The 23,521-nt window shown below is 44.6% G+C and overlaps 2 protein-coding genes across 4 annotated transcripts in view; both read left to right on the plus strand.

Moving 5' to 3' along the window:
- The first annotated feature begins 2,082 nt into the window (after positions 1-2,082).
- Positions 2,083-5,702, plus strand: LOC118588778 (translational activator of cytochrome c oxidase 1). The gene is made up of 4 exons (XM_036195320.1): positions 2,083-2,112; positions 4,024-4,151; positions 4,659-4,836; positions 5,205-5,702. The coding sequence occupies exons 1-4, from the start codon at positions 2,083-2,085 to the stop codon at positions 5,403-5,405; spliced, it is 537 nt and encodes a 178-aa protein (XP_036051213.1). The 3' UTR covers positions 5,406-5,702.
- Positions 5,703-16,878: 11,176 nt separating this feature from the next.
- The window catches only part of Map3k3 (mitogen-activated protein kinase kinase kinase 3), a 77,838-nt gene continuing 71,195 nt past the window's right edge, over positions 16,879-23,521 (plus strand). For all 3 annotated transcript variants that reach the window (XR_004945653.1, XM_036196393.1, XM_036196394.1), the window contains exon 1: positions 16,879-17,247. Coding sequence is in view for 2 of the 3 variants with exons in the window: in XM_036196393.1 (XP_036052286.1) it covers positions 17,244-17,247 (4 nt within the window). In the remaining variant the exon portion in view is untranslated. The remainder of the gene's footprint in view (positions 17,248-23,521) is intronic.

Genomic DNA, 23,521 nt, shown 5'->3' on the forward strand with positions numbered 1-23,521 from the left:
TAAATCCACTCTAGGGAGTGATACCTTTGTAGGCTCAGCACTTGTGAGGCTGAGGCAAGAGGATCATGAGTTTCATACTAGCCTGGGCTACACAAAAAAACCCTGTTTTCAAAAGAAAACAACAGAAAGGTAATTATTAATTCTTCAAATCCTTACCTGTTCCAGAGGAAGAAGTGTCAGAGCCCAGCACCCCTCCCGCTCCCACCATTACCACTGCCTCTTTCTCTGTAGCCCACGCTGGCCTCGAACTCAGAGACCTGCCTGGCTCTGCCTCCTAATAGCTGGGATTAAAGGTGTGTGCCACCACCGCCCATACCACTGCCTCTTTTTACTGGCTTTTCTCTTAGACATAAGCATCTGAGAAGAAAACAAGCCCTTCTCCAACCTAACATCAGGGCTTTCCCAGTCTTACCTGTCCTTTCTTTTCCCTATCCTCTCTAAGCTTGACAATGCAGCTCTGCCTGCTATGGGTTTCCATACTGTCTTCTCCCATAGTCTATTCCCAGTCATGTTCCTCTAACCACAGGTCCAGGAGAGAGAATCCCCAAAGGTCTCTAGGTTGGGATGTCAACCATGTTCCTACTCTTCTCTCTGATCATTTAAGGAATTTCCAGGAGCTTTCCAAACATGGACCCCGAGGGCTGTGGTCAATAATAACAACATGAAACTGAGGACACACCTCTATTTTCAGTGCTGACTCAATAGTTGACTTGGGCATATGCTTGCTCCGACACACCTCTAAGATGTTGGCCAGGTTGCTGTTGTTCTCAGGGTTGGGGCCTCCCTCTGGATAAAGGGAAAAGAACAATCAAAGACATCTCATCCTAGTATGGAGAAAGAAGTGATTTCCAGCCTCTCCAACACCAAAACAATGGCAAATTACTCTCCATTAGAACATGTTATCTAATGAAGACAGCTCAGTGTGCAAAGTGCTTGCCTTGTAAGCAAAGGATCTGAATTTGATACCTAGATCCCACATATAAGAAAATACCAACGGGCGGTGGTGGCGCACGCCTTTAATCCCAGCACTCGGGAGGCAGAGGCAGGCGGATCTCTGTTAGTTCGAGGCCAGCCTGGTCTCCAAAATGAGTTCCAGGAAAGGCACAAAAGCTACACAGAGAAACCCTCTCTCGAAAAACCAAACCAAACCAAACCAAAACAAAACAAAACAAAAAGAAAGAAAGAAAGAAAATACCAGCACCAACTTGTAATCCCAGAATCAGCGGGCAGAAACAGATCCTGAGACTCTCTAGTCAGCCAGCCTGCCTATTTGGTGAACTCTAGGCCAGTAAGAGCCCTAAATCAAAAATAAAAAATAAAGCCATAGAGATGGTGGTAAAGTGCTTCTGTACAAGCCTGGCAATCTGAGGTGTATACTTGCAATCCCAACACGCAGTGGGCTTAGGCAGGAACCTGAACTACAGTCTCAGTTAAGAGTGAGATTCTGGCCAGGCATGGTGGCGCATGCCTTTAATCCCAGCACTTGGGAGGCAGAGGCAGGTCAATCTCTGTGTGTTCGAGGCCAGCCTGCTCAACAAATGGAGTTCCAGGACAACCAGGGATGTTATACAGAGAATCCTTGTCTTGTGGGGAAAAAAGTGAGATTCTGTCTCTAACAAAAGATACTTAATCTAGTGATTCCATTAGAATAAGAAGAATTATTTTGGAAAAGAAGTTTCTTTGGTCAGTGATACAGGAAATGGAGCCCAAGGTCTTATCTGTGCTAAACACTATGCTTTACCACAGGGCTACATACCCAGTTTGGAAAAGAAGTTCCTAAGTCACTCTGCCTGCAGGGATAGTTATCATCTTTCTAGGTTTCAGTAAACTCCACTTCTGTCAGATGAAGTGGTTGAATCATAATAATATCCTTGCTCTTACTCTGTTAGTACACAATCTCTGAAATGCTCACATGACATTGGACGCCCGCTCAGGCTCTGAGGGTAGGGGCTATGCTGGATGTCCTCTGTAGTATCTCCTCCTGGATCAAAATAACATGTTGGTTAAATCAAAACTTTGTCAGGAAAGGAAGCAAAGGGAAGCTTCAGGCATAAGTTGTAGGGGTAAATTGACATCAGCATAATGCCTTCTGTATGCTGTAAGCCACTCAAGGTGAGTATTATCCTTGCTTTACAGAAAATTGAAATTCACTAGCTAAGTCACTTCTTGAAGGTCTTTGAACTAACCTGGCCAATGAAAGAATTCACACCTTCCTAACCTCAGACCCACACCTTTCACAGGATGTTTTCCCCTACTCCTACCAGTGCCTGAAACTAAAATGGAAGAAAGGAAGAAGGGAAGGAAGGAGGGAAGGTAGGAAGGAAGAAAAGAAGGAAGGGAGGAAGGGAGGAAGGAAGGAAGAGAAGGAAAGAAAAGAAAGAAAAAAAGACAGTTGCACCACTGAGCAGATACATGGTTCCAAACTGACCTTCCAGGAAAATGTCTCAGGAGCTCTATCGAGGAAAAATGAAGCCTAGGCAAGAAATGACTTGACTTAGCGTGCCTGCCACAAGCTTCAGTGCTAGTAAAAGCAGCTGCAGAAGGCTTGGTTTACTCCTTCAAGAAAGACACATACTTGACTTAAAAAAAAAAAAATTTGTTTATGTTTACCTGCATGCGTGATGCATGCAGTGCCCTCGGAGGCCAGAAGAGGACGTTGAATACCCTAGAACTGGAGTTTCAGGTGGTTGTTAGCGATCATGTATGTGTGTGCTGGGAACCAAACACAGGTCCTCAGCAAGAGCTGCAGGTGCTCTTAACCGCGGAACCATCTCTCCAAACCCAGTCTTGACTCTTATGATCTCTTTCTTTCTTTCTTTTGTTTGTTTGTTTTTTTCCCCTTTGGTTTTTCAAGACAGGGTTTCTCTGTATAGTTTTAGTGCCTGTCCTGGATCTTGCGCTGTAGACCAGGCTGGCCTAGAACTCACAGAGCTTCGCCTGGCTCTGCCTCCTGAGTGCTGGAAATAAAGGCGTGCGCCACCCTTGCCCGGCTTTCTTGTGTTTTATTTCTATTTTACCTGTCTAACTATAGACTCGGATGGAGTCATGTCTATCTTCCTAAGGGCAGGTCCCTAAAAGACTTTTGGAAAGGAAACAGGAATATCCAGTGAAGGTGGGTGCTTTGAGAGTTTCGGGTAGAACAATGGAAATTGGAAAATGCGAAGAAAATAACTGGCCCCAGTCCAGCTTAGAGGCAAGTGAAGCCTTAGGCTCCAAAAGGGTCTCAGTGATCAACAGTGTCATTATAACAGCTGGCAATAACTATTTGGTGCTGGTTTCTAACCAAGTTCCTTAATAAAAACTCTACATCCATTTCTCACTGAATCCTGAAAGTGACCTAAAATGATAAGTAAGGCACAGAAAGGTTTGGTGACTTGATTTAGGTCATGTAGAAAATGGCAGACCCGAATCAAGGCAGCCAGACCCCTGAGCTCAACAGGGAGCTTGAATTTCATTTGTGAAATTGGATGGGAGGAGTCATCAGTTGAAAACTTCCAGAAAGGTACAGGGCAAGGTGCTTAGAAAGAGTCGTGACATGGACAGGGGATGAGGTCTAGGGAGTCTGGAGGACTACAGTGCTGAATTCGGTGGCTCCCATGACAAGTTCTGCGTGATGTTTCTATGGTAGCACCAGCAGCCCAGGGCTAGGGGCATTGAGAATTCCTAAGTAGGTCTCACATGGAATGGATTACAGGAAGATGAATAAAGGTCAGAGTGACGGGGGGTGGAGGTGGGACCTGGTTAGAGAAGGGTGGAGGCAGAGCTGGGAAGGCTGCTTGGGAACCAGGGGAGCAAACTCCCTTTCAGAAGGAATAGCATGTCCACTGATGTCAGAAGTTGATACCATTGGCCTCCCTCCCCTTGGAAGACAGAGACAAAAATAAAGACTTGAGGGCCCAAGCCCAAGTAAGTCGATCTTGAGAGGTCATACATGGAGTCACTTCTTAGTGCCTGTGGTTTGGTGCTGGCATGGGGGGCATTGGGACATTAGGAAACATGACAATGGATTTTTTTTAATTGCAGAAAAACAAGGGAGTTCATTTGCTATACGAGGGTCGAGGGCCTGGTGGCTCTTCTCTGCTCATTGAGGCATTATCAAACAGTGGTCCCAAGTGCCATTTGGACATTAAATATATCCTGAACAAGAATGGGTAAGTATGTGTACGTAGGGACAAAGGGGACGGAAACTTTAGGTTCCAGTTCTATGCAATGCAAATGCCATTGTTCCTCAGCAGTATTTCAGGTTGTAAGCACGCTTCTTCCTTAGTGGAATCCAGTGTAATAGCTGCTTTTCCTTAAGATCTTCTGAACAGATAGGATCCCATAGGTGTAGATGTGATCTTTCCCATCATTCCTTCTGTAGTCATATGATGTTCCAGTCCTGAAACATTCCCCCAGGACGGGAGTTTTATAGAATTGGAATCAATGAGCAACGTTGTTTCCTGCAGACTCCAATAGATGCAGTAAATAGAAAAGGGGGATGTTCTTGGACAGTCTCTTCCCCAGCATCAGCGTGTCTTCTTCATGAAGAGAGTTTTGGGTGTCTCTGGGTGCTCCAGGGGCCAAATGGGTCAGGGATAGTGTTAGAATGCAGCACTCTGTGGAGACTGAGCTTCCCAAATCATCCATGCATCGTCGGTCTCTTCCCTTTCCTGTAGGGGAATGTTGGCTGAAGGAGCACGTCATTTCTTTGACAAGAAAGGAGTGGTTGTGGTTGGCGTAGAGGACAGAGAGAAGAAAGCTGTGAACCTCGAGCGTGCCCTGGAACTGGCAATCGAAGCAGGAGCTGAGGATGTGAGAGAAGCTGAGGACGAAGAAGAAAAGAGCCTTTTTAAAGTGAGTACAGGGGCCGGTAAGATGGCTCAGCTTGCTTCCAAGCCTAACAAGCTGAAGCCTTTGTATTTGGTGGGCTTCCAAGAGGTCCCCAATAGATACCTTAAGGTATACTTCTCTGGGCTTCTTCCTTCCTGTGTGTCAGTATACAGGTAAAGCAAAGAATTCACAAATTGCCCAGTGTTATTAAGATAAGCTGGAGGCGAGGAGCTAGTCTTCTGAGTTGATGGGAATGGTTCTGAGCATGGGAAACTGAGCGTAAAGCCAATGATGATATGGTACAGCGTGCTGCACTCAGGACTTGCAAAGTGCTGCCTGGCATGTGCCATTACTTCCTGGCTTCTCACCTCCTGACTTTCTTTTACCCCTAGTTTATTTGTGATGCCTCGTCACTGCATCAAGTGAGGAAGAAATTGGACTCCCTGGGTCTGTGTTCTGTATCCTGTTCCTTGGAGTTCATCCCCCACTCAAAGGTGCAGCTCGCTGAACCTGACCTGGAGCAGGCTGTTCACCTCATCCAGGCTCTCAACAACCATGAGGACGTGGTTCATGTTTATGACAATATCGAATAGCCAGACTATGCCTGTCTCCAGGCTCTTGCCTAGGTTTCACAAGCTTGTGCAGCAACCTTGGAGACTGAAACAGGTGGGCACCTATCAGACCTGATGCCATGGCTTACATACAGCCTTAAGAAGAAGGGACTTTTAGCTCTGTTGGTATCACAGGGCCACCTGGGATACAGGGTGAGACTAGCCAGCTGGTCTGTATCTGATCCCAGGTGACTGGCCCTTGTCAAGATTCTAAGTGTCTTGTACGATAGAGTGGAAACTGATCATCAATAATAACAGTAGTGATTGATTATTCTTGGATGTTGCATTGATGGTATACCTCTTGAGTTGTCCCTAGTTTGTGTCCAGTTTTCAAACATCTGGACTAATGTTCAGGCCTACATGCTTGTTTTCTATTTAAATACTAAGATTGTCTTTTTTCCTTTTCCTTCCTTTTTGCAGTAGAAATGTGGCTGTTCTCTGTGGTTGAATGGTAGTCTAATGAGCTAGCCTTTTCACTCGCTCATGCAGCTAGTAGTTCTTGAACATCTTTCTTTACAGGAATTGTGCTTTTGCAGAGACCAGGCTGTTCAGGTGATGCTTAGATCTTGCTCTAAGATGTAGGACCTCAAAGGGAAGACACGGGGCTGTACCCATGGAGCTGTCCCAGGGTAGTGTGGACTGTGTTCATCATCTTTTTTTTTTTTTTTCTTCACGTGGTTTCTGTTCCCTTTTCTGTCAGCTTAAAAAGGCTTTAGTGCCATAGGAAGTCAGGTGTCAAAAGGGACCTCCTCAGGACCTACTTTGACCAACCCATGTGTGTTCTGAATATTGATAACAATGACCCTATCAGCAGGTAGGGTTGTTCTCCTGAAAGGCTACACTAGCCTGGGTTTGAGAGCTTGAGGGCCTCAGAAGGCCACTTTTAGCTCCTTTTCCAGTGACGGCAAGTGATAGGAACATCAATAACTGAGGGGGACAGGGACAAAAGGAAGAGAGCCGGCTGAGCCAGAGCCTGGCCTTTGTACCTTTGGCTCTTAACAGTCACTTCTGGGTTAGAAAGTCTAGCAGTGTTGACTGCCTCTGCTGTAGTCTTATCAAGCATAATGCTTCTGGAATGGCATTTGAATCCAGGTCGTCTACCAACTTACAAGCTGTTCAGTCAGTGCTGAGCTCAGAGTAGTTTTTTCTTGATAGAGCCTTAGGTAACTAAGTGTGGAAAAGTCCTAATACTGTGGAGGACACTTTAGCTTCTGGGAAAGGACAGCTGGAAAGCCAGGAAGAACAGAACAGCTCAAGATCATACCAAAGCAGATGCCCTTATGCCTCATATTAAGTCATAGTACTAACCAGGGATTTTTAGTTTTTCTGGGGGACAAATCATCTAAAGATCTGAATTAGTACATCGTCAGAACGGGATAACTTGATGTTGATAAACTGCATTCTAATTGATATGTCATTTTATTTGATTTTACAACAAACATATAAACTAGAACAAGGGCTTAGGGAGTAAAGTGCTTGCCATGCAAATGTGAGGTTTAAATGTGAGTTCAAATCCCCAGAAGTCATGTAAAGGCTAGATACAGTAGTGTGTATGTAATCCCAGTGTTCCTATGGGAAGGTGGGGGCTAAGACAGGAGAATCCCCTGAAGCTTGTGAGCCAGCTAGCCTGTTGTTCATGGCAGCAAAGAAGAGACCCTGTCTCAAACAAGTGGAAGCCGAACACTGACATTCTGTCTACACACATGCCATGGCACATGTGTGCCCACACTGACACACACAAACATACTGGCATATCATATACACCCATGTACACACATACATGCACAAAAAAGATTAAAATAAAGTAACTATTTTATGTATAAATTATCTGACACCTAGGGCTGGAGAGATGGCTCTCATTTTTTTTCTGCTCTCCTAGGGCACTCACATACACATGGTATACACTCACACACACACAAACAATAAAAAATGAAAACAAATCTCATAAAAAAAAAACCAAAAAAACAAAATAAAACCCTCAAGTTATCTCATACCAAACAAAGGAGAACGGGCTTAATATATCTTATGTTGCTAGTGCTTGTTTATAAAATAGCCCTGTTTTAGAAATGAACATAAATTAAGTTGATGGAATGTGATCATTTCTAATCTGAGAAATCTGTATGAAGGAAGCTTGTTCTTAAAGGGAACTTGGCTACTCTTAAGAACAGGCCTCATCCTATCTAGAAGAATTTGTTAGTCTGGATTGTAGTGGAACCAGTTTTCCTACACCAGGCCCTGCTGGCTGTACTATTCATAAGGAGCCTCTGAGGGTAGCTCTGCACTGACCCCTGGTGGTGCTCTTCTCGCTCCCACTGTTAACAAGGAAAAGGAGAAATGGACAGACGTGAACCTTTCTTGCTATTTCTGGATCAAATTGAGACCATAAAATATGAATAAAGATAATCACAGCCATACAGTGTAATTAAGAACAGGAAGTCGCCAGGATTGTGGAGATACGTAGTAAAGGCATTGAGAAGGGAAAATTTTAGTTTAGTGATAAATTCTGTCTGATTTTCATCAGTATAAAAGTAAATTTTTTTTCAAGATTTATTTATTGTGTATTATGTATACAGTGTTCTGCCTGCGTGCCAGATCTCATTACAGATGGTTGTGCGCCACCATGTGGTTGCTGGGAACTGAACTCAGGACCTCTGGAAGAGCAGCCAGTGCTCTTAACTGCTGAGCCATCTCTCCATAAAAGTAAATGTTTTTTAAGGATTTATTTATTTATTATGCATACAGAAGAGGGCACCAGATCTCATTACAAATGGTTGTGAGCCACCATGTGGGTGCTGGGAATTGAATTCAGGTCCTCTGGAAGAGCAGTTGGTGCTCTTAACCTCTGAGCCATCTCTCCAGGCCCTAAAAGTAAATTTTATAACAAGAGCATCTGTGTTTCAGGGAAGAAAGCTTAGAGTTTGCCTTGCTATATTGTCTTTGAAATTCACATGGAGATCATGAAGGGGGTTTCCAGGAATCTCAGAGCAATAATAAGAGTTTGGGAGCAGGCAGGCAGAAGTATGGCCCTTCCTATTGCATAGTAAACCCGACGTTCACTATAAAAAAGTTATCTCTCTCAGAATACTTTATATCAAGCTGGCTGTAGCGACCCACACCTGTAACCCCAGCACTTAGAGGCAGCAATGGGGGGACTGCTGAGGGTTTAAGGCTACTTGGTCCCCATATAGAATTCCAGGCCAGCCGAGGCTACACAGTAAGACCTTGCCTCAATAAAACAAACAAAAGGCCGGGCAGTGGTGGCTCACGCCTTTAATCCCAGCACTCGGGAGGCAGAGGCAGGCGGATCTCTGTGAGTTCGAGGCCAGCCTGGTCTCCAAAGCGAGTTCCAGGAAAGGAGCAAAGCTACACAGAGGAACCCTGTCTTGAAAAACCAAAAAAAAAAAAAAAAAAAAAAAAAGACAAACAAAAGAATTTTTCTTTTTTTGGTTTTTCGAGACAGGGTTTCTCTGTGTAGCTTTGCGCCTTTCCTGGAACTCACTTGGTAGCCCAGGCTGGCCTCGAACTCACAGAGATCTATCTGCCTGGCTCTACCTCCCAAGTGCTGGGATTAAAGGCGTGCACCACCACTGCCCGGCAAGAATATTTTGAAATATTTATTTAACAGTACTATGTCTGTTAGGTCTTTTCTTTCTTTCTTCCTTTTTTTTTTTTTTTTTTTTTCTTTTTTGCCTTCTTTGAAACAGGTCTCATGGAATCTAGGCTAACCTCAAATTTGCTATGTGGCCGAAACTGGCTTTGAACTCCTGATCCTCCTCCTTCTACCTCTCAAGCTTATATGAGGTTTGGTTTTTGTTGTTATTTATCTATGGCTAGGAGAAAATATATGAGAATTTCGGAAATGGCAATCTTAGAGTTGTGATGGTATCACTGATCTCTTTCTTCTTTCTTTATCTTTTTTTTTTTTTTTTTTTGCTTTGTTTTATTTTGGGGTTTTATTTTAGTTAATGAGACAGAGACTTACTCTGTAGCCTGGGCTGGACTTGAACTCACAGCCGTTCCTCTCCAATACTGAGATTACTACAAGCACGAATGACCATGCCTGCTAGTATTACCGAGTTTCCCTCTCTATAATCATGCTATTATTTTTATCAGGAAATTTTGTTTGTTTTTCAGTGTTAGAGATCCAACCCAGAACCTCACACATCTGAGGCTGTACTGCTGAACTACATCCCTGGCCCAAGGGGAAATATGTGAAACCAGTAAACAAATAGGTGCTGGGTGTGGCCCTGAATAGCAGTTATTCCAACACTAGAGATGCTAAGCAGGAGGATCTGGAGTTTGAGGTTAGAAAATAAAACCAAAAACCAAAGCTAAAGCCCAAAACCAAATTCCGACTCAGATTATTGCCTGACTAGCAGACAGACAACATCTGGAAGTCTGAGCCTAAGTTTTTTTGTTTTGTTTGTTTTTTAAAACCAGGACTTGAACTTCCTGCCTCTGCCGCTGGCGTGCTGATTACAGGTGTGAGCCACCACACCTGGCTCTAGCTCACCTTTACATCTAAAAAATGGGGCTGGGATGACTTATATCGGCTTATCTTTGATCATTGTCTTAGTAATACAAAGTTATTCACTTCCTTGAAGCCATACTAGGGTTATGTTCAAGTGTTCTGATGAGCTGAAAGTATTTATGAAAGGCTCTGTCTATAGCCCAACTTTAACTTATATGTGTTAGGATTGAGCCTAAAGTCTTGCTAAGCAAAGGCTATAGATAGAGATCACCAAGCTATGTCTCCAGCCCTGATTTTACTTTTTGAGACAGGGTATCACTAAGTTGCTCACACTGGCCTTGAACTTGTGGTCCTGCTATCTCAGCCTCCTGAATGGATAGAATTATAGGCCTGTGCTAGCAAGCTTATCTTACATTGACTCTTGCAAGAAGTGCTGCCGTGGGGCTGTGGATGTAGTTCAAATGATAGAGTATTTGCCTAGTATGCACAAAGCCCCAGACGTGATCCCTAGCATCACGTAAACTGGGCATGGTAGAGCACACCTATATCTTAGCACTTGGGAGGAGGGAAAAAGCAGTGTTCTTGTGTATAACTAGTGCCCTTTTGCAAGAGGCTCTGGTGTACTCAGGGGAATAGTGAAGACTCTGGTTCTAATCAACTATGGAAATTCTACAATGCTGTTAAGTTACTATTTTTAAAGTCTGTGCATGTTCATACGAACACTAGGCAAAGGACAACTTTCTCTGTCATCCTCAGGAACACCATCCATCTTTGAGACAGGATCTCTCATTTGCCTGGAGTTGAACAGTTAGGTTAGACTGGCTGGTGAGCGAGCTCCAGGGCTCCTCTTGTCAGCCTTCCCAGTGCTGAGGTTATAAGGCATGCCACTGTGGCCGGCATTTGTGCATGGGTTCTGATGATTAAACTCAGGTTCTTGTGCTTGCAAGGCAAGCACTTTGCCAACTGACCTTTCTCCCCAACTGACCTTTCTCCCCAACCCCAGTTATTTTTCTTTCAATTTTATAGCAAAGCAGACAATAAAGCTTCAAACTCCAAATCTCAGACTCCAGGGTATTCTTTTGAATTCTTATGGACTCCTTTGGAGACGTCCTGTGAAGAGTCAATGTCTGAAGGGAATGCCGTGCTCAATACCAAACTAGTTTGGACTTCATTCTGTGTTCAGCCACTGAATAGGGTAGCACCCTTAACTTCTTTCTTGTATCTTTTTTTTTTTTTCCAGAGCTGAGGGTCTAACCCAGAGCCTTGTGCTTGCTAGGCAAGCGCTCTACCACTGAGCTAAATCCCCAACCCCAATTTTTTTTTTTTTTGAGACAGGGTTTCTTTGTGTAGCTTTGGAGCCTTTCCTGGAACTCATTCTGTATACTAGACTGTAGTTGGAGAGCTTCTCTCCAGGTTCCACCAAGCCCCCGTGGTCCCACAACCCACGTATAAAATAATCATACAGACACTTATATTATTTAAACTGCTTGGCCATTAGCTCAGGCCTACCATTGTCTAGCTCTTACTCTTATATTTAGCCCATTTCTGTTAGTCTATACTTTGCCACATGGCTTGTGGCTTACTGGTGTCTTTACATGTTGCTTCTCATGGCAGCGGCTGGCAGTGTCTCCTCCCAGCCTTCCTGTTCACAGCCTTCTCCTCTTCCTTGTCCCCCCTACCCTATCCTTCCTGCCTGGCTACTGGCCAATCAGCACTTTATTTATACAGAGTGATATCCACACTAGACTGGCCTCTAACTCACAGAGATCTGCCTGCCTCTGCCTCCTGAGTACTGGGATTAAAGGCGTGCGCCACTGCCTCCCCCAATTTTTTCCCCCTGAAACAGGGTTTCTCTGTGTAGCTTTGCACCTTTTCCTGAAACTCACTTGGTAGTCCAGGCTGGCCTTGAACTCACAGAGATCCGCCTGGTTCTGCCTCCTGAGTGCTGGGATTAAAGGCGTGTGCCACTACCGCCCGGCCTTGTATCTTTTGCTTATTACAAAAAGGTTATTTTTATTTATTTTAAAATTTTATTTTACTGTGTGTGTATGTGTATCTGTACACTGTGTATGGGTGTCCATGGAGACCAGAAGAGAGCATCGTATTCCATAGAAGGAGTTACAGGCATTTGTGAGCCATGCCCATTATGGGTGCTGGGAACCAAACTGTGGTCCTTCACAAGAGCAGCAAATACTCTTTAACAGTGAAAATATCTGTCTATCCCCTCTATTTTTTTTTTAAGTTAGTAACTGGGAATGGTGGTGTATGCCTATAATCTGAGCACTGGGGAGACTGAAGCAGGAGGATCCCCTGAATTTGAAGCTGGCTTTGGCTAGGGAATAAATTCTGGCTCTGCCAGTCTTGAACAAAACCTTAACCTCTTTGTACATGACTCTTCCCTGTAAAGTGGAGTTGTTAATAGTGCGTTATAGGGCTGCTTAACAGGGTAAGCACTATTGCTTGGCGATAGTAAGTGTTCAGAGCTGGCTCAGTGGATGCAATGCAAATTCAAGGACCTGAGTTTGAATCCAGAACCCAGATGGAACCCTACGTGGTAGCTAGCACCCACATCCGTAATCCCCATGCTCCTATGGGGAGATGGAAGAGAGAGACAGGAGAATTCCTAGAAGCTTGTGCCCAGCTAGCCTGGAGTGCACAGCAGTAAGCAACCAAGAGATCCTGCCTCAGTCAAGGTGGAACCCAAGGTTCTTATCTCTACACAAATGCATGTGTATGCATAAACTGCTCCTCCCAGTACATGTATACACATACAAGGCGAAACACCCCTGGCTTCCCTGGGCTCCTGAATTCATGCACATATTCCCCTCACCCCCACATACATACAAATGGTTAAAAATAATAAAACAAATCTTTCAAAAATACAGTCACCCTTTGTACTTTATAATTTGGCTTCACCACCACCACTACCACCACCACCACCACCACCATGCATGTGTACACACATCACAGGGTATGTATGATCTTTTTGGTATTTGTAGAGGAAGGCTTTTTATTCTTGTTTGTGGGCACATACTATTTTATTATATTACTATATCATAATTTGATTAACCATTCTTCCCATCAGTGGGTATTTGGATGTCTACATAGAAAAGAGGCTACAATGGATTTTCTTTACTTTTGCTTATTTACAAACTACTGTTTGGGACAAGTTTATACCAGTATGATTTTAAAATGAATACTATTTTTTTTTGGTTTTTTGGTTTTTGTTTTTTTGACACAGGGTTTCTCTGTGTAATAGCCTTGGCTGTCCTGGAACTCGATTTGTAGACCAGGCTGGCCTTGAACTCACAGAGATCCACCTGTCTCTGCCTCCCAAGTGCTGGGATTAAAGACATGCACCTCCACCACATGGCTACTATTTTTACTTAGAAGAAAATATTAATAATTTTTAAGACATCATAGTTGAAAGAATCTTCTATGAGGTATGCATATTATTCCTTGACATAGTAAACTAACTGGTTCAACAGGTAATATAAAATGTACCCTGCTTTATCTCAAAATTGAAAGAATTTTCATAAATTAGGTGGTAGGTTTACTGGTATTTTTCTTTTGTAAATCAAATCCATTGATCTTTCCCCTAAAAGAATCCATTCATTGTTTTTATTGTTCCTTCCATGTCCCATTGTCACCATGGTCTTGAAAGAAAAGAATGAAAGTGTGCAGCTAGTATGTAATTGGGATGCCAGATAGGGCCAGCACTTTCTTAGGCCCTGGCATTGGGAGTGAGTGTGGCTCACTCACAGAGAAACCCAGAGGCCAGGCAGTATAAAACTAGGAGACAGCCTCTAAAATGCATGGCCCAGCTACTTCATACAGTAACAATGAAGAGAGGAGAGAAAGCAACCACAGAGGGAAGAGGAAATACCTAACTAAGCGTAATTGTGGAAATTACATTTGTTTAGTAGTGTCCCCATTTGACCACACACACACACACACACACACACACACACACACACACACACACACTTGGTTATTTTGAGACAGAGTCATGCTATGTTATATGGTCCTGAGGAATGGACCTTGCTTTGATAAGTAGGGACTGGCCTTCAGCTTGAGGCAATCTTCCTGCCTTTGCTTCCTGAGGGCTAGGACTACAGGCAAATGTGCACCACTACACCCAGCAGGTATTTTGAATATACTATTAAAGACAGTAGGCATGCCAGTTTGAATGACAGCTGCTTCCTTGCTCACTTGTTACCCTCACCCCAAGTGCTAGGGGAGCAAACCCAGGGTCTTGCTGCACATGTTAGGTGAGCTCTTTACCACTGACCTACCCCCCCCCCCCCAGACAGTTTCTCTCTGCTTATTTTGCAAAATGCAGTTACATTAGAACAGAATAAGTGCTTGGATGAAGAGTCCCAGGTGCTCTGGGAGCATATCAAAGGCCTTAGTCCTGTTTGAGAGGTAAGGGAGGCCTCCTCGAGGAGTGATGGAGAACTGTGGACTTAATTCTCCCCTGAAGGAACGAGAGTGGGGGCAGAAACGGGGACATTCAATACAGAGAACACAGTACACACAGGACTATTGGGGAGAGGGTGGATAGACTGAAAAGCTGAGGTTTATTTGAGGAAGTATTTATTGGTATGTGTGTATGCCTGAATGTATGTATGTGTCTGACATGCATGCATGGTGCCTGTGGAGTTTAGACAAGGTCCCTGTCCCCTGGAGCTGGACTTACAGGCAGTTGTGAGCTGTGGTGTGGGTGTGGTAACTGAACCTGGCTTCTCTGGAAGAGCAGCAAGCACTCTTTACTACTGAGCCATCTCTCCGGCCCCTATTTGATTCATCTTAAAACCGATGGGATAAGTTTGTAAATAGGGTTTGCTAGGGTCACATGTCTGAAAGATCGCTCTGTGGTGTGAACACACTTTAAGTAAGAGATTTTGATGGTTTGATCTGGGCTAGTGGGGCTAGGATGGAAGAGAGGCAGATGGATTGGAGACCTGGTTAAGATTGGTGGCTGGGGAAGGAGAATGGAGAAAAGGCCACTGATAACTCAGTGTCTTCCTTGGGGGAACTGAAGAACAGAGAAATATGGACCAAAGGAAAAGTGATGGCTTCAGTTTGGACCTTGTAGAATTTGAGGTGTATGTAGGATACTCAAGAATGGTGCCTCTGGGGCTTAGAACAAAGACCTGCCTGAGTGGGAATCCTCAGCACAATCTAACTGCAGCATGGAAATATTTGACTTTGGTGGCTAAGGGGCAGACGGTGGAAATGAGATTTGCAAAGAAGGCATCTGGAGGAAAAGGTGGAAGGAAGAAGCTCGTCTAGCTCAGTTACTGGAGACATTAAATGAGATAACATGCCTGGCATCTAGGAAATGGCTGAAGTTTTTCTCCGTTTTTCCTCACCGGGGGGGAAAAAAAAGGATTATTCTAATTAAGAAACTTCAGTAAATTGGGGACTTAATCAAATGAGAATATGAGACTTGAAAGTTTGCTGAAGAAAAACAAGCACAGTGGCACAAGCCTTTAATCCCAGCACTCAGGAGGCAGAGGCAGGAGGATGTCTATGAGTTTCAGACCAGACTAAGTCAGCATGGCAGTTCCAGGACACCCTAAGTTACATAGAAAGACTCTTTGTCTCAAACAGTAACAACAAGCAGAGGGTGGTGGGGAGGAAGAAGAGTTAATTAAACATTGTGGGGACGAAGATAAAGAGGATTGTCCGAAACACTAAAGAGATTTGACACTCCAGGCAAAGCCACCACCTAAGGTAAGGGTTTCTGGATGACAGCTGAAAAGGGTATCTGAAGAAGACTACTCTGGAATCTGAAGTACATCACTAGAAGAGTGTCCAGAGAAAGGGAACCCACATTAACTGGGGGTACAGTTGGAATCTAAAAACTGGGTGTATAAATTGTTGAAACAATGGGAGTTGGAGAAATTAATCACCATGCTCTTTTGAAATATCACACGGCCAGTACAATTGTTTTGAGACTATTTAGTGGCACAGGAAACACTTATACAAGTGTTAGCACACCACAAAACAATGTGAAGTTATTTTTTGTCAAACCTTGTATATCTAGGTAGGAAATAGATAAAACTATCTCCAGGGTAGATATTTTTCTATTTTCCTGCACTTTTCTTTTTAAAACGTGTCTGGCTTTTATATAATTCTAAGAGCAAAACTGTTGTCCAAAAGCAACTCTAGCAGAACTCAGAACCCATGGGTGTAGCCTCGGAGGTCTGAGACCCAGGGGAATGAGAGAAGTGGCCTGACTGCCATCCCGCCTGCAAAAGCGGCAACTAGAGGCATCTGGAGCCGTAGGCTGCCCAGAGGAGCGCGCACCACAGTGGCCCCAAGCCTGGAAGCACACTGCCAAACCTTCCCCGCCCATTCCGCGCCAGACGCTTCGCACTAGCAGGGGCGGGACACCTTAGGACCGCCAGGTCGCGAACAACCGACAAGTGGAGGGCCGGAGGTTCCCGGTTGCTGAGGCTCTCTGCCTCTACAGAAAACGCCCTTTCCGAACCCAGAACCACGGCAGGCGCGGAGGGGAACAGCGCCAGCTCGCGCGCTCGCCCAGGGTTCCGCGACTGAGTAGAGGGGATGTTGTGGGCGGAGCCTCAGGCCGGAGCTGTGATTGGAGCAGCCCACACCTTCGGCCAGAGCGGCCGAGGGCGCCAGCTAGCGATGCACCGGGGCGGGTCTCAACGCTCTCTCCGTGATTGGCTAGGAGTGAGAGGACGGGCGCTGTCTCGGTGATTGGCAGGCTCTAGACAGCCCTCGGAAATCGCCTTGACTTCGCCCATTGGCATCCTGTGAGAGTAGGCGGGATTGGTTCGTCGTGATTAGCTGGCGGCTGAGAGTGAGGGCGTTGGGAGTGAGCGGGAGGAGGGGCGGGAAGATCCGACTTCCTCCTGGCTATTGGCTGCCAGGGTGAGTGGGGGTGGTGCCATGGCCCAGCGGCTGCCTGAGATTGGCGGACGCTGACAAGAGTGACAGACAGCGAGGCTAGCTGCGCGCCCAGCGGTTTGTTTTTCGGAGCGTTCCTGAGGTGGAGAACAGTGGCCCGACGGAGCGACTTCTGGACTTGGGGACTAGCAGGCGGGCGGGCCGAGTGGCGCCGCCGAGGCCGGGCTGGGCCGAGCCTGGGAGCGCCGGGGATGTAGCGGGCCACCCTGCTCATGCCACAGCGCCCGGCCGCGGCCGGAGCCGGAGCCTGGGGAGGCGGCGGGGGCCCCGAGCGCAGCCAGCGCAGCCCACGGCCCCCGCGCGGAGCCAGGCCCGCTGCCGTCCCCGCCGCCTGCTCCCCCGGCATGCAGCCTAGGCTGCGGAGGTGACACTTCTGGGCTGTAGCCGCCGCCGCCGCCATCGCCACCATGGGTGAGTATCGCCACCGCCCCGGCCTGTGCCCGCGCTGCTTCGCGACGCCCCGCCCCGGGCTGAGGGGAGGAGGACCCCGGGCCGCCGCCTGACAGGCATGGACAGCCTGCGGGGCCCGGGGCTGAGGTCCGCGGACCGCTCGCCTGTTCGTGGCGCCGCTGCCGGCGGTTCTGGCGACTAGGACCCTCCGGGGGTACCCTGCCGGCCAAACCCACTCGGCAGCTCTCTTTCTGGGCATGCGGCCGGCGCATCCCCGGGAGGGGTCTGCGGGACCGAGGCCCGTGCTCGGCGGGGCCGCCCACTCCGGTCCCCAGCGAGCTGGCCCGCGAGCTTGAGGGTGGGGGAGCCGGAGCTCAGTGTGGGGCCGGGGCTGGAGCCTGGTGCAGGCCCAGCTGCTGTTGTGTCTTTTCCTTGATTTGCTTTTTTTTTTTTTTTTTTTTCCTGCCTGTGTCATTTCCTTCCCTTTGCTCACACAGGCCGGCCTGTGAGTTCCCGGGGCTTTGCTCTCGAGCTCCGTGCGCTCCCCTGCGCAGGGGGGAGGGTATGCGGGACTGCGAGGCGACTCGACGCGGATCCCTGTTAGCAATAGCGGGCTTGGGAAATGCGATCCGTTCTCCTCGCAGATTACTGGAAGTTAAGAATGATGGGTGCTGTGGGGTTATAGCTCAGACCTTACTTTTGGAAAAATCCAGCTGCTATTATCCTGCGCTATCCCTGAAACTGTAACTTTTGAAAGAGGCATTCGCTACACAAAAGAATGACTATGAAATCATTTCCTTTTTGTCAGTATTTGCAGTTCTGCTGTGAAGATGTAATCTAAGAAAAGCTTTTAATGTCTTCCACACAGTATTTGAACTGAATTATATTTCGCATGATTTTCGTACTTTACCAAGACTTGGACTCAGCTAAGGAGCATGTGACATTTTAAATATACTTTGCTTCTCCAGTTGGGGCAGGTGTTGTGATGCTCTTGTTCCTCGTCTCAGTCGGGTTTTGCAAATTATTTAGTCTTGTCCTAAGTAAGAGAAGGTAAAATTTAGTGAAATTCTTCTCTACAGAAGTATTCATTTCTCCTATGAAGTGGTCCATATGAAAATGAAATGTTAAGGTTTGCTTTGCCTTATAGCAAGATCGTCATTTTTATAGGAGGTTAAGTGGGTACAGTGGCACATTGGCCAGATACTCATTTGTGGTTGATCTCTTTACTCTGATTTTAAAGGAATTACTTTGTTTTTTCAGTGCTGCACCTCATACATTATGGGAAGGGTTTGTCCGTTTGCTGCGTTTTCTGCTCCCTTTCCATGATACAGTTCAGCTTTTTTTTCCCCTGCAGAAGTCTCATCTGAGAATTAGACACAGAAGGAATCCAATAAGGCTTCACAAATAAATAAATATTTATAATATACATATTCTAATAAATATTTATGGAACACTTCTTATAAATGGGACAGAGGATTCTTTTTGTCCTCATAGGCATCAAACATTTATCTTCTACAGAATTTAAGCTAAACATTTGAACTATGGATTTCTGTTGTGATAATCTAGTAAGTTTTCCCTCTTGTCCTGTGGGTGAGCCTTAAGCTCCAAAGGGGAGTGTGAGATCCTTGAGGGTGTACAGACCTTACACGTAACACTTTGATTGCAAAACCAGTGTGAGTGTCCAGATAATGAGGGCCACATCTCATCATCTAACAGGAAAACATATGAGGCCTGTTTTCACATTTGAAAACGTTTTCAACAAGTGTTTAAATACATGGAAAGACAATGCTGGGAGGAGGGAAACTATGTGGGTAAAGTCCCAAAGGAAAAAGAACAGGGAACTTGGTATCTTCTCATTTGACCCCATGCCAGTCTTTAAATGTGTTTTTTCATTTCCAGTGCGGGCACCAAACCCTAGCCTTGTGATGCTAGGCTAGCGCTTTGTCATCGAGCTACACCCCTGTGCTCTCTCTTGAGCTCGTTTTCTTTCTCTCTGTCTTTTTTTTTTTTTGGTTCTGAGTCAGGGTCTCCCTATGTATCCCTAGCTACCCTGGGAATTGTAGTAATCCTTCTCCCTCTGCTTCCCCAGAACCTAATAAACAAACTCAAACATTTAATGAAAGAGATTCCTTAATATTTTCATTACGTTTCAACTCCAGGCCAGTGACTGAAGGACTAAAACTAATTTGCATCTCTGCCCTGCAGGTCCTTTGATTTATAGTTATATTTTCCTGATCTGTTCTGTGCTCCAGACTCAAGCCTGTTTGACAACTTGACTTGTTAATGAAAACAGGTCAGATTTTATATTGTCTGTTATCCCCAGCAAACATCTAGTGGAAACTGGAAACTACACTTAGCCTTGTAACTAATAAGAAATCTTTTTTTTTTTTTTAATTTGCTTGTTTGTTTTTGTCTTTGATACTGTGTGACTATTGAAATTGGGATGGACTTTTTTTTTTCTTGGACATACTAGAATTTCTTCCAGTAATTAATAGTAGTACTGTTAATAATTCCTGGGACCTACTTGCTAGTGTTTCTTTGCTCTTTTTCTAAAGGTAATCTGAAGCTTAGTGGAATATATTAAAAATGGTTCAGTGGGATACATTAAAATGGGATTTGGAAATATTACAACAATCTAGGGAACTGAATACAGGATTAAAGATGGCTAGTTCTGGCCCCACTCTCTGTATTTCCCTAAGTAATGTTGAGTTGAATGCAAATTTACTTTTTACAGATGTCTAAAATATTGTTTCAGAATCCAAAACCACAGCCAAGGCTACACAGAAACCCTGTCTCTAAAGAAAAGAAAAAAAAAATCTAAAACCAACTGTATTTTGTTTTGGTTTTGAGTCCCAGTCCCAAATAGACTTCAGATTTGCTATGCAGTAAAGGATGGTCTCCAATTCCTGATCCTCCCACCTTTGACTCCCAAGTACAGAGAATGGAGGCATGTACCATTAGGCTTAGCACCAACTATCATTTTTTGTTTTTCTTTATTCATTTATCCTTATGTTTGTGTGTGTGCACATGATTGTGTGGGAAGGAGCGCCTGTGCATATTATGTATGTGAAAAACAGAGCAAGACTTTGGGTGTCTTCCATACTCTCCACATTTCTGCCTTATGGGGGTCTGTCCCTTGTTAGGCTGACTAGCCAGGAAACTCTTAAGATCCACCTGTTGGAGTTAGAGATTAAAGCCATTCTTGGCTTTTTGTGTGGATGCTAGGGATTCAAACTCAGGTCTTCATTCTTGCAGAGCAAGCAGTCTTACGCACTAAGCTATCTTTCCTGCCCCCAACTGTCATTTTAAAAAATACTAAAAATCTGGGCTGGAAAGATGGCTCAGGGGTTAAGAGCCCTAGCTGCTCTTCCAGAGGACTGAGGCACAATTCCCAGCACCCACATGGCAGCTCACAACTGTCTGTTACTCTGATTTCAGAGGCAGCCCCCTTTCTGCCTCTGTGGGCACCAGGCACACATGTGGTACACAGATATGTGTGTGTGTGTGCGCGCGCACACAGGTAAAACACATTACACATTAAAAAATAATGTAAAAATAAATATCAACATTCTAATCCTGTGTCTTGTATGGATGGCCTCAGCTCCTGAGACTCTGTCTCAAAAAACAAACACCAGGGGCCAGAGAGATTAGTCAGTGGTTAAGAACTCTTCCTGTTCTTCTAGAGAACCTGAGCTTAGCTTCTAGTACTCTAATCAGGCCACTCACAGCCTCCAGAAATCCCAGCTTCAGTGGGTCTAACACTCTCTTTTGACATTCACACAAACACATACACATAAATAAAAATAAATCTTAAAGGATAAAAACAAAATCTACTCATAATATAGGTGTGTTAATTTATTAAACTGTGATTCAAGATTCTCTCAAAACAGTTGTTAACCATGCCTGTTGTTAACCATGAGTCTGCTACATGGATGGTTAGATTCTAGCCGAATGACACTGTCCTTAGGTGCTGCCAAGCCTGGGAACCCTAGAAACTCAGACCTAGTTCTGTAAGTTATAGTCATAACCCTGAGCCAAGTTGTCAGTTTTCCTGTTGCAAGTGTTCCTGTTTTGTTTTGTTGTAATAAATTGTCCACTTACTCTTTGTCCATTTGACAAACATCCTTTGCTCAGTATAGTATTAAGCCCTGGGCCTGCATTTTTCTCTTCTAAGAGGTTACAGAGAGGTAAGGTGAAGCAGAAATATGCAAACAAATTAAGATTGAGTATTCTTTATCTAAATTGCTTAGAATCAGGGCTAAGGATATAGCTCAGTGGTAGAGTGCCCTACCTAACATGTGTGAGACCCTTAAGATTCTATTCATTCTATCAAAGAACTGAGAATCAGAAATGTTTCAGATTTTGTAGTTAAAAAAGGTTTTTTTAATTATTATTATTAGATATAGTTGTTTTATTTGTGAGTGTTTTGTCTGTATACCTGTATGTGCATTATTGGTGCTGTCAAAAGAGGGTATCAGATCCCCTGGAACTAGAGTTACAGATGGTTTGTAACCAATATATGTGGGTACTGAGAATTGAACCCAGGTCACCTACAGCAGCAACAAGTGCTCCTAACCACTAAGCCATCTCACCAGCATCCCCCACCTTTGATTTTGGAATGCTTGCCTAAACATTACTGATTGAGTATCCCTCATCTGTTTCAGATTTTGGAGTTTCAGATTAGGTATGCTCAACCAGTAAGTGATTATAGACACTTTGCCAAAAGTGTGCAAGAAGAGACAAAATTCTGTAATTTAAGGGTTACGAGACACACACACACACACACACACACACACACACTCATACACACTAACACATAATTTAATATAGTCTCTAGTGTTTTAGGTTTAGTTTCATCAAGTATTAAAATATAATGAAGAGGGGCTGACAGTTAACATTCTTCGGTAAGGTCCCTAAACATGCAAGCTTGAAGACCTGAGTTCAAATCCCTAGTACCTATATTAAAAAGCCAGGTGTGGGGGCTTGTTGGCCAGCCAGCCTAGCCAAATAGTTAAGTTCCAGGTTCAATGAGTTCCAGTCCCCAAAATATGGTGGAGAGATGTATAGGAACATACCTGATTCCAACCTTTGACCTCCACAGGTACATGCACAGTACTTGTGAATAAATACACACACAGTGGTGTAAAATGGTGATTCTGTTGATTTTTATGAGGAAGCAGTGCTTTGCTTTGTAATGTGTATTTAACATTTTGAGCCTTTAGTTAATTTTTGTAGATTGCTGTAGATCCGAGTAACAGAACAATAAATACCAGTATTTAACCTTTTAGCAAAACTTCAATACTGTTTTTGTTTTATTTTTATTTATTTATTTGTTTATTTATTTGGTTTTTCTAAATAGGGTTTCTCTGTGTATCCCTGGCTGTCCTGAAACTTGCTCTGTAGACCAGGTTGGCCTTAAACTCAAGAGATCTGCCTCCCAAGTTCTGGGATTAAAAACATGTGCCACCACCACTTGGCTCAATGTTCTTTTTAAAAATTATACTTTCTTTTGAGGAGAGGTTGAGACAAGATCTTAACCTGTAGCTCTGGCTGGCCTGGAATTCACACAGATCCACCTGCTTCTGCCTCCTAGTTGGTGGGATTACAGATGTAAGTCACCACTATTGGTTTCAACCATTTTCTGTTTGTTTTTTGAAATTGGGTCTCATGTGGCCCATCCTATGCTCAAACTAAATTTGCCCATGAACTCTTGATTCCTCTGCCTCCATTTCCTGTGCTGGGATCAACAGGCATGCACAACTGTGCCTGGTTGAACTATGTGTGCTCTTGAAATTTGTGTGCGCACGCGTGTGCGTGTGCGTGTGCGTGTGTGTGTGTGTGTGAGAGAGAGAGAGAGAGAGAGACAGACAGACAGACAGACAGACAGACAGACAGACGGGAGAGAGGTCAAAGGACAACTTTTGGAAGTCAGTTCTTTCCTTTCACTATGGATCTGAGCATCAGGCTTGCATTGCAAGAGCTTTTATAGGCTGGGCCATCTTACCAGTCTTCACTTATGTTCTTGAAGAAGCAACTTGTTGTGTGTGTGAATTGAAGATTGAGTCTGTTTGTATATACTTACTATAAAATGGTTTTTGCCTGGATATGGTCAGTGTAGAGGCGGTGGGAATACATGAAATGTCATGAAGAGAAAGTAAAATCTGACTCAGGGACTCAGAAGCACAGGCTCTCTTGAATTGAGCAGTTTAATCAGATGACCTGGCAGAGCTAAGACAGAGCTTTGGCAAGATGAAGAAATAACATCATTAGTTAAGTGAAAACAAAGATTAAAATG

Source organism: Onychomys torridus, chromosome 8 (genome assembly GCF_903995425.1).
Source record: "Onychomys torridus chromosome 8, mOncTor1.1, whole genome shotgun sequence".
Taxonomy (NCBI): domain Eukaryota; kingdom Metazoa; phylum Chordata; class Mammalia; order Rodentia; family Cricetidae; genus Onychomys; species Onychomys torridus.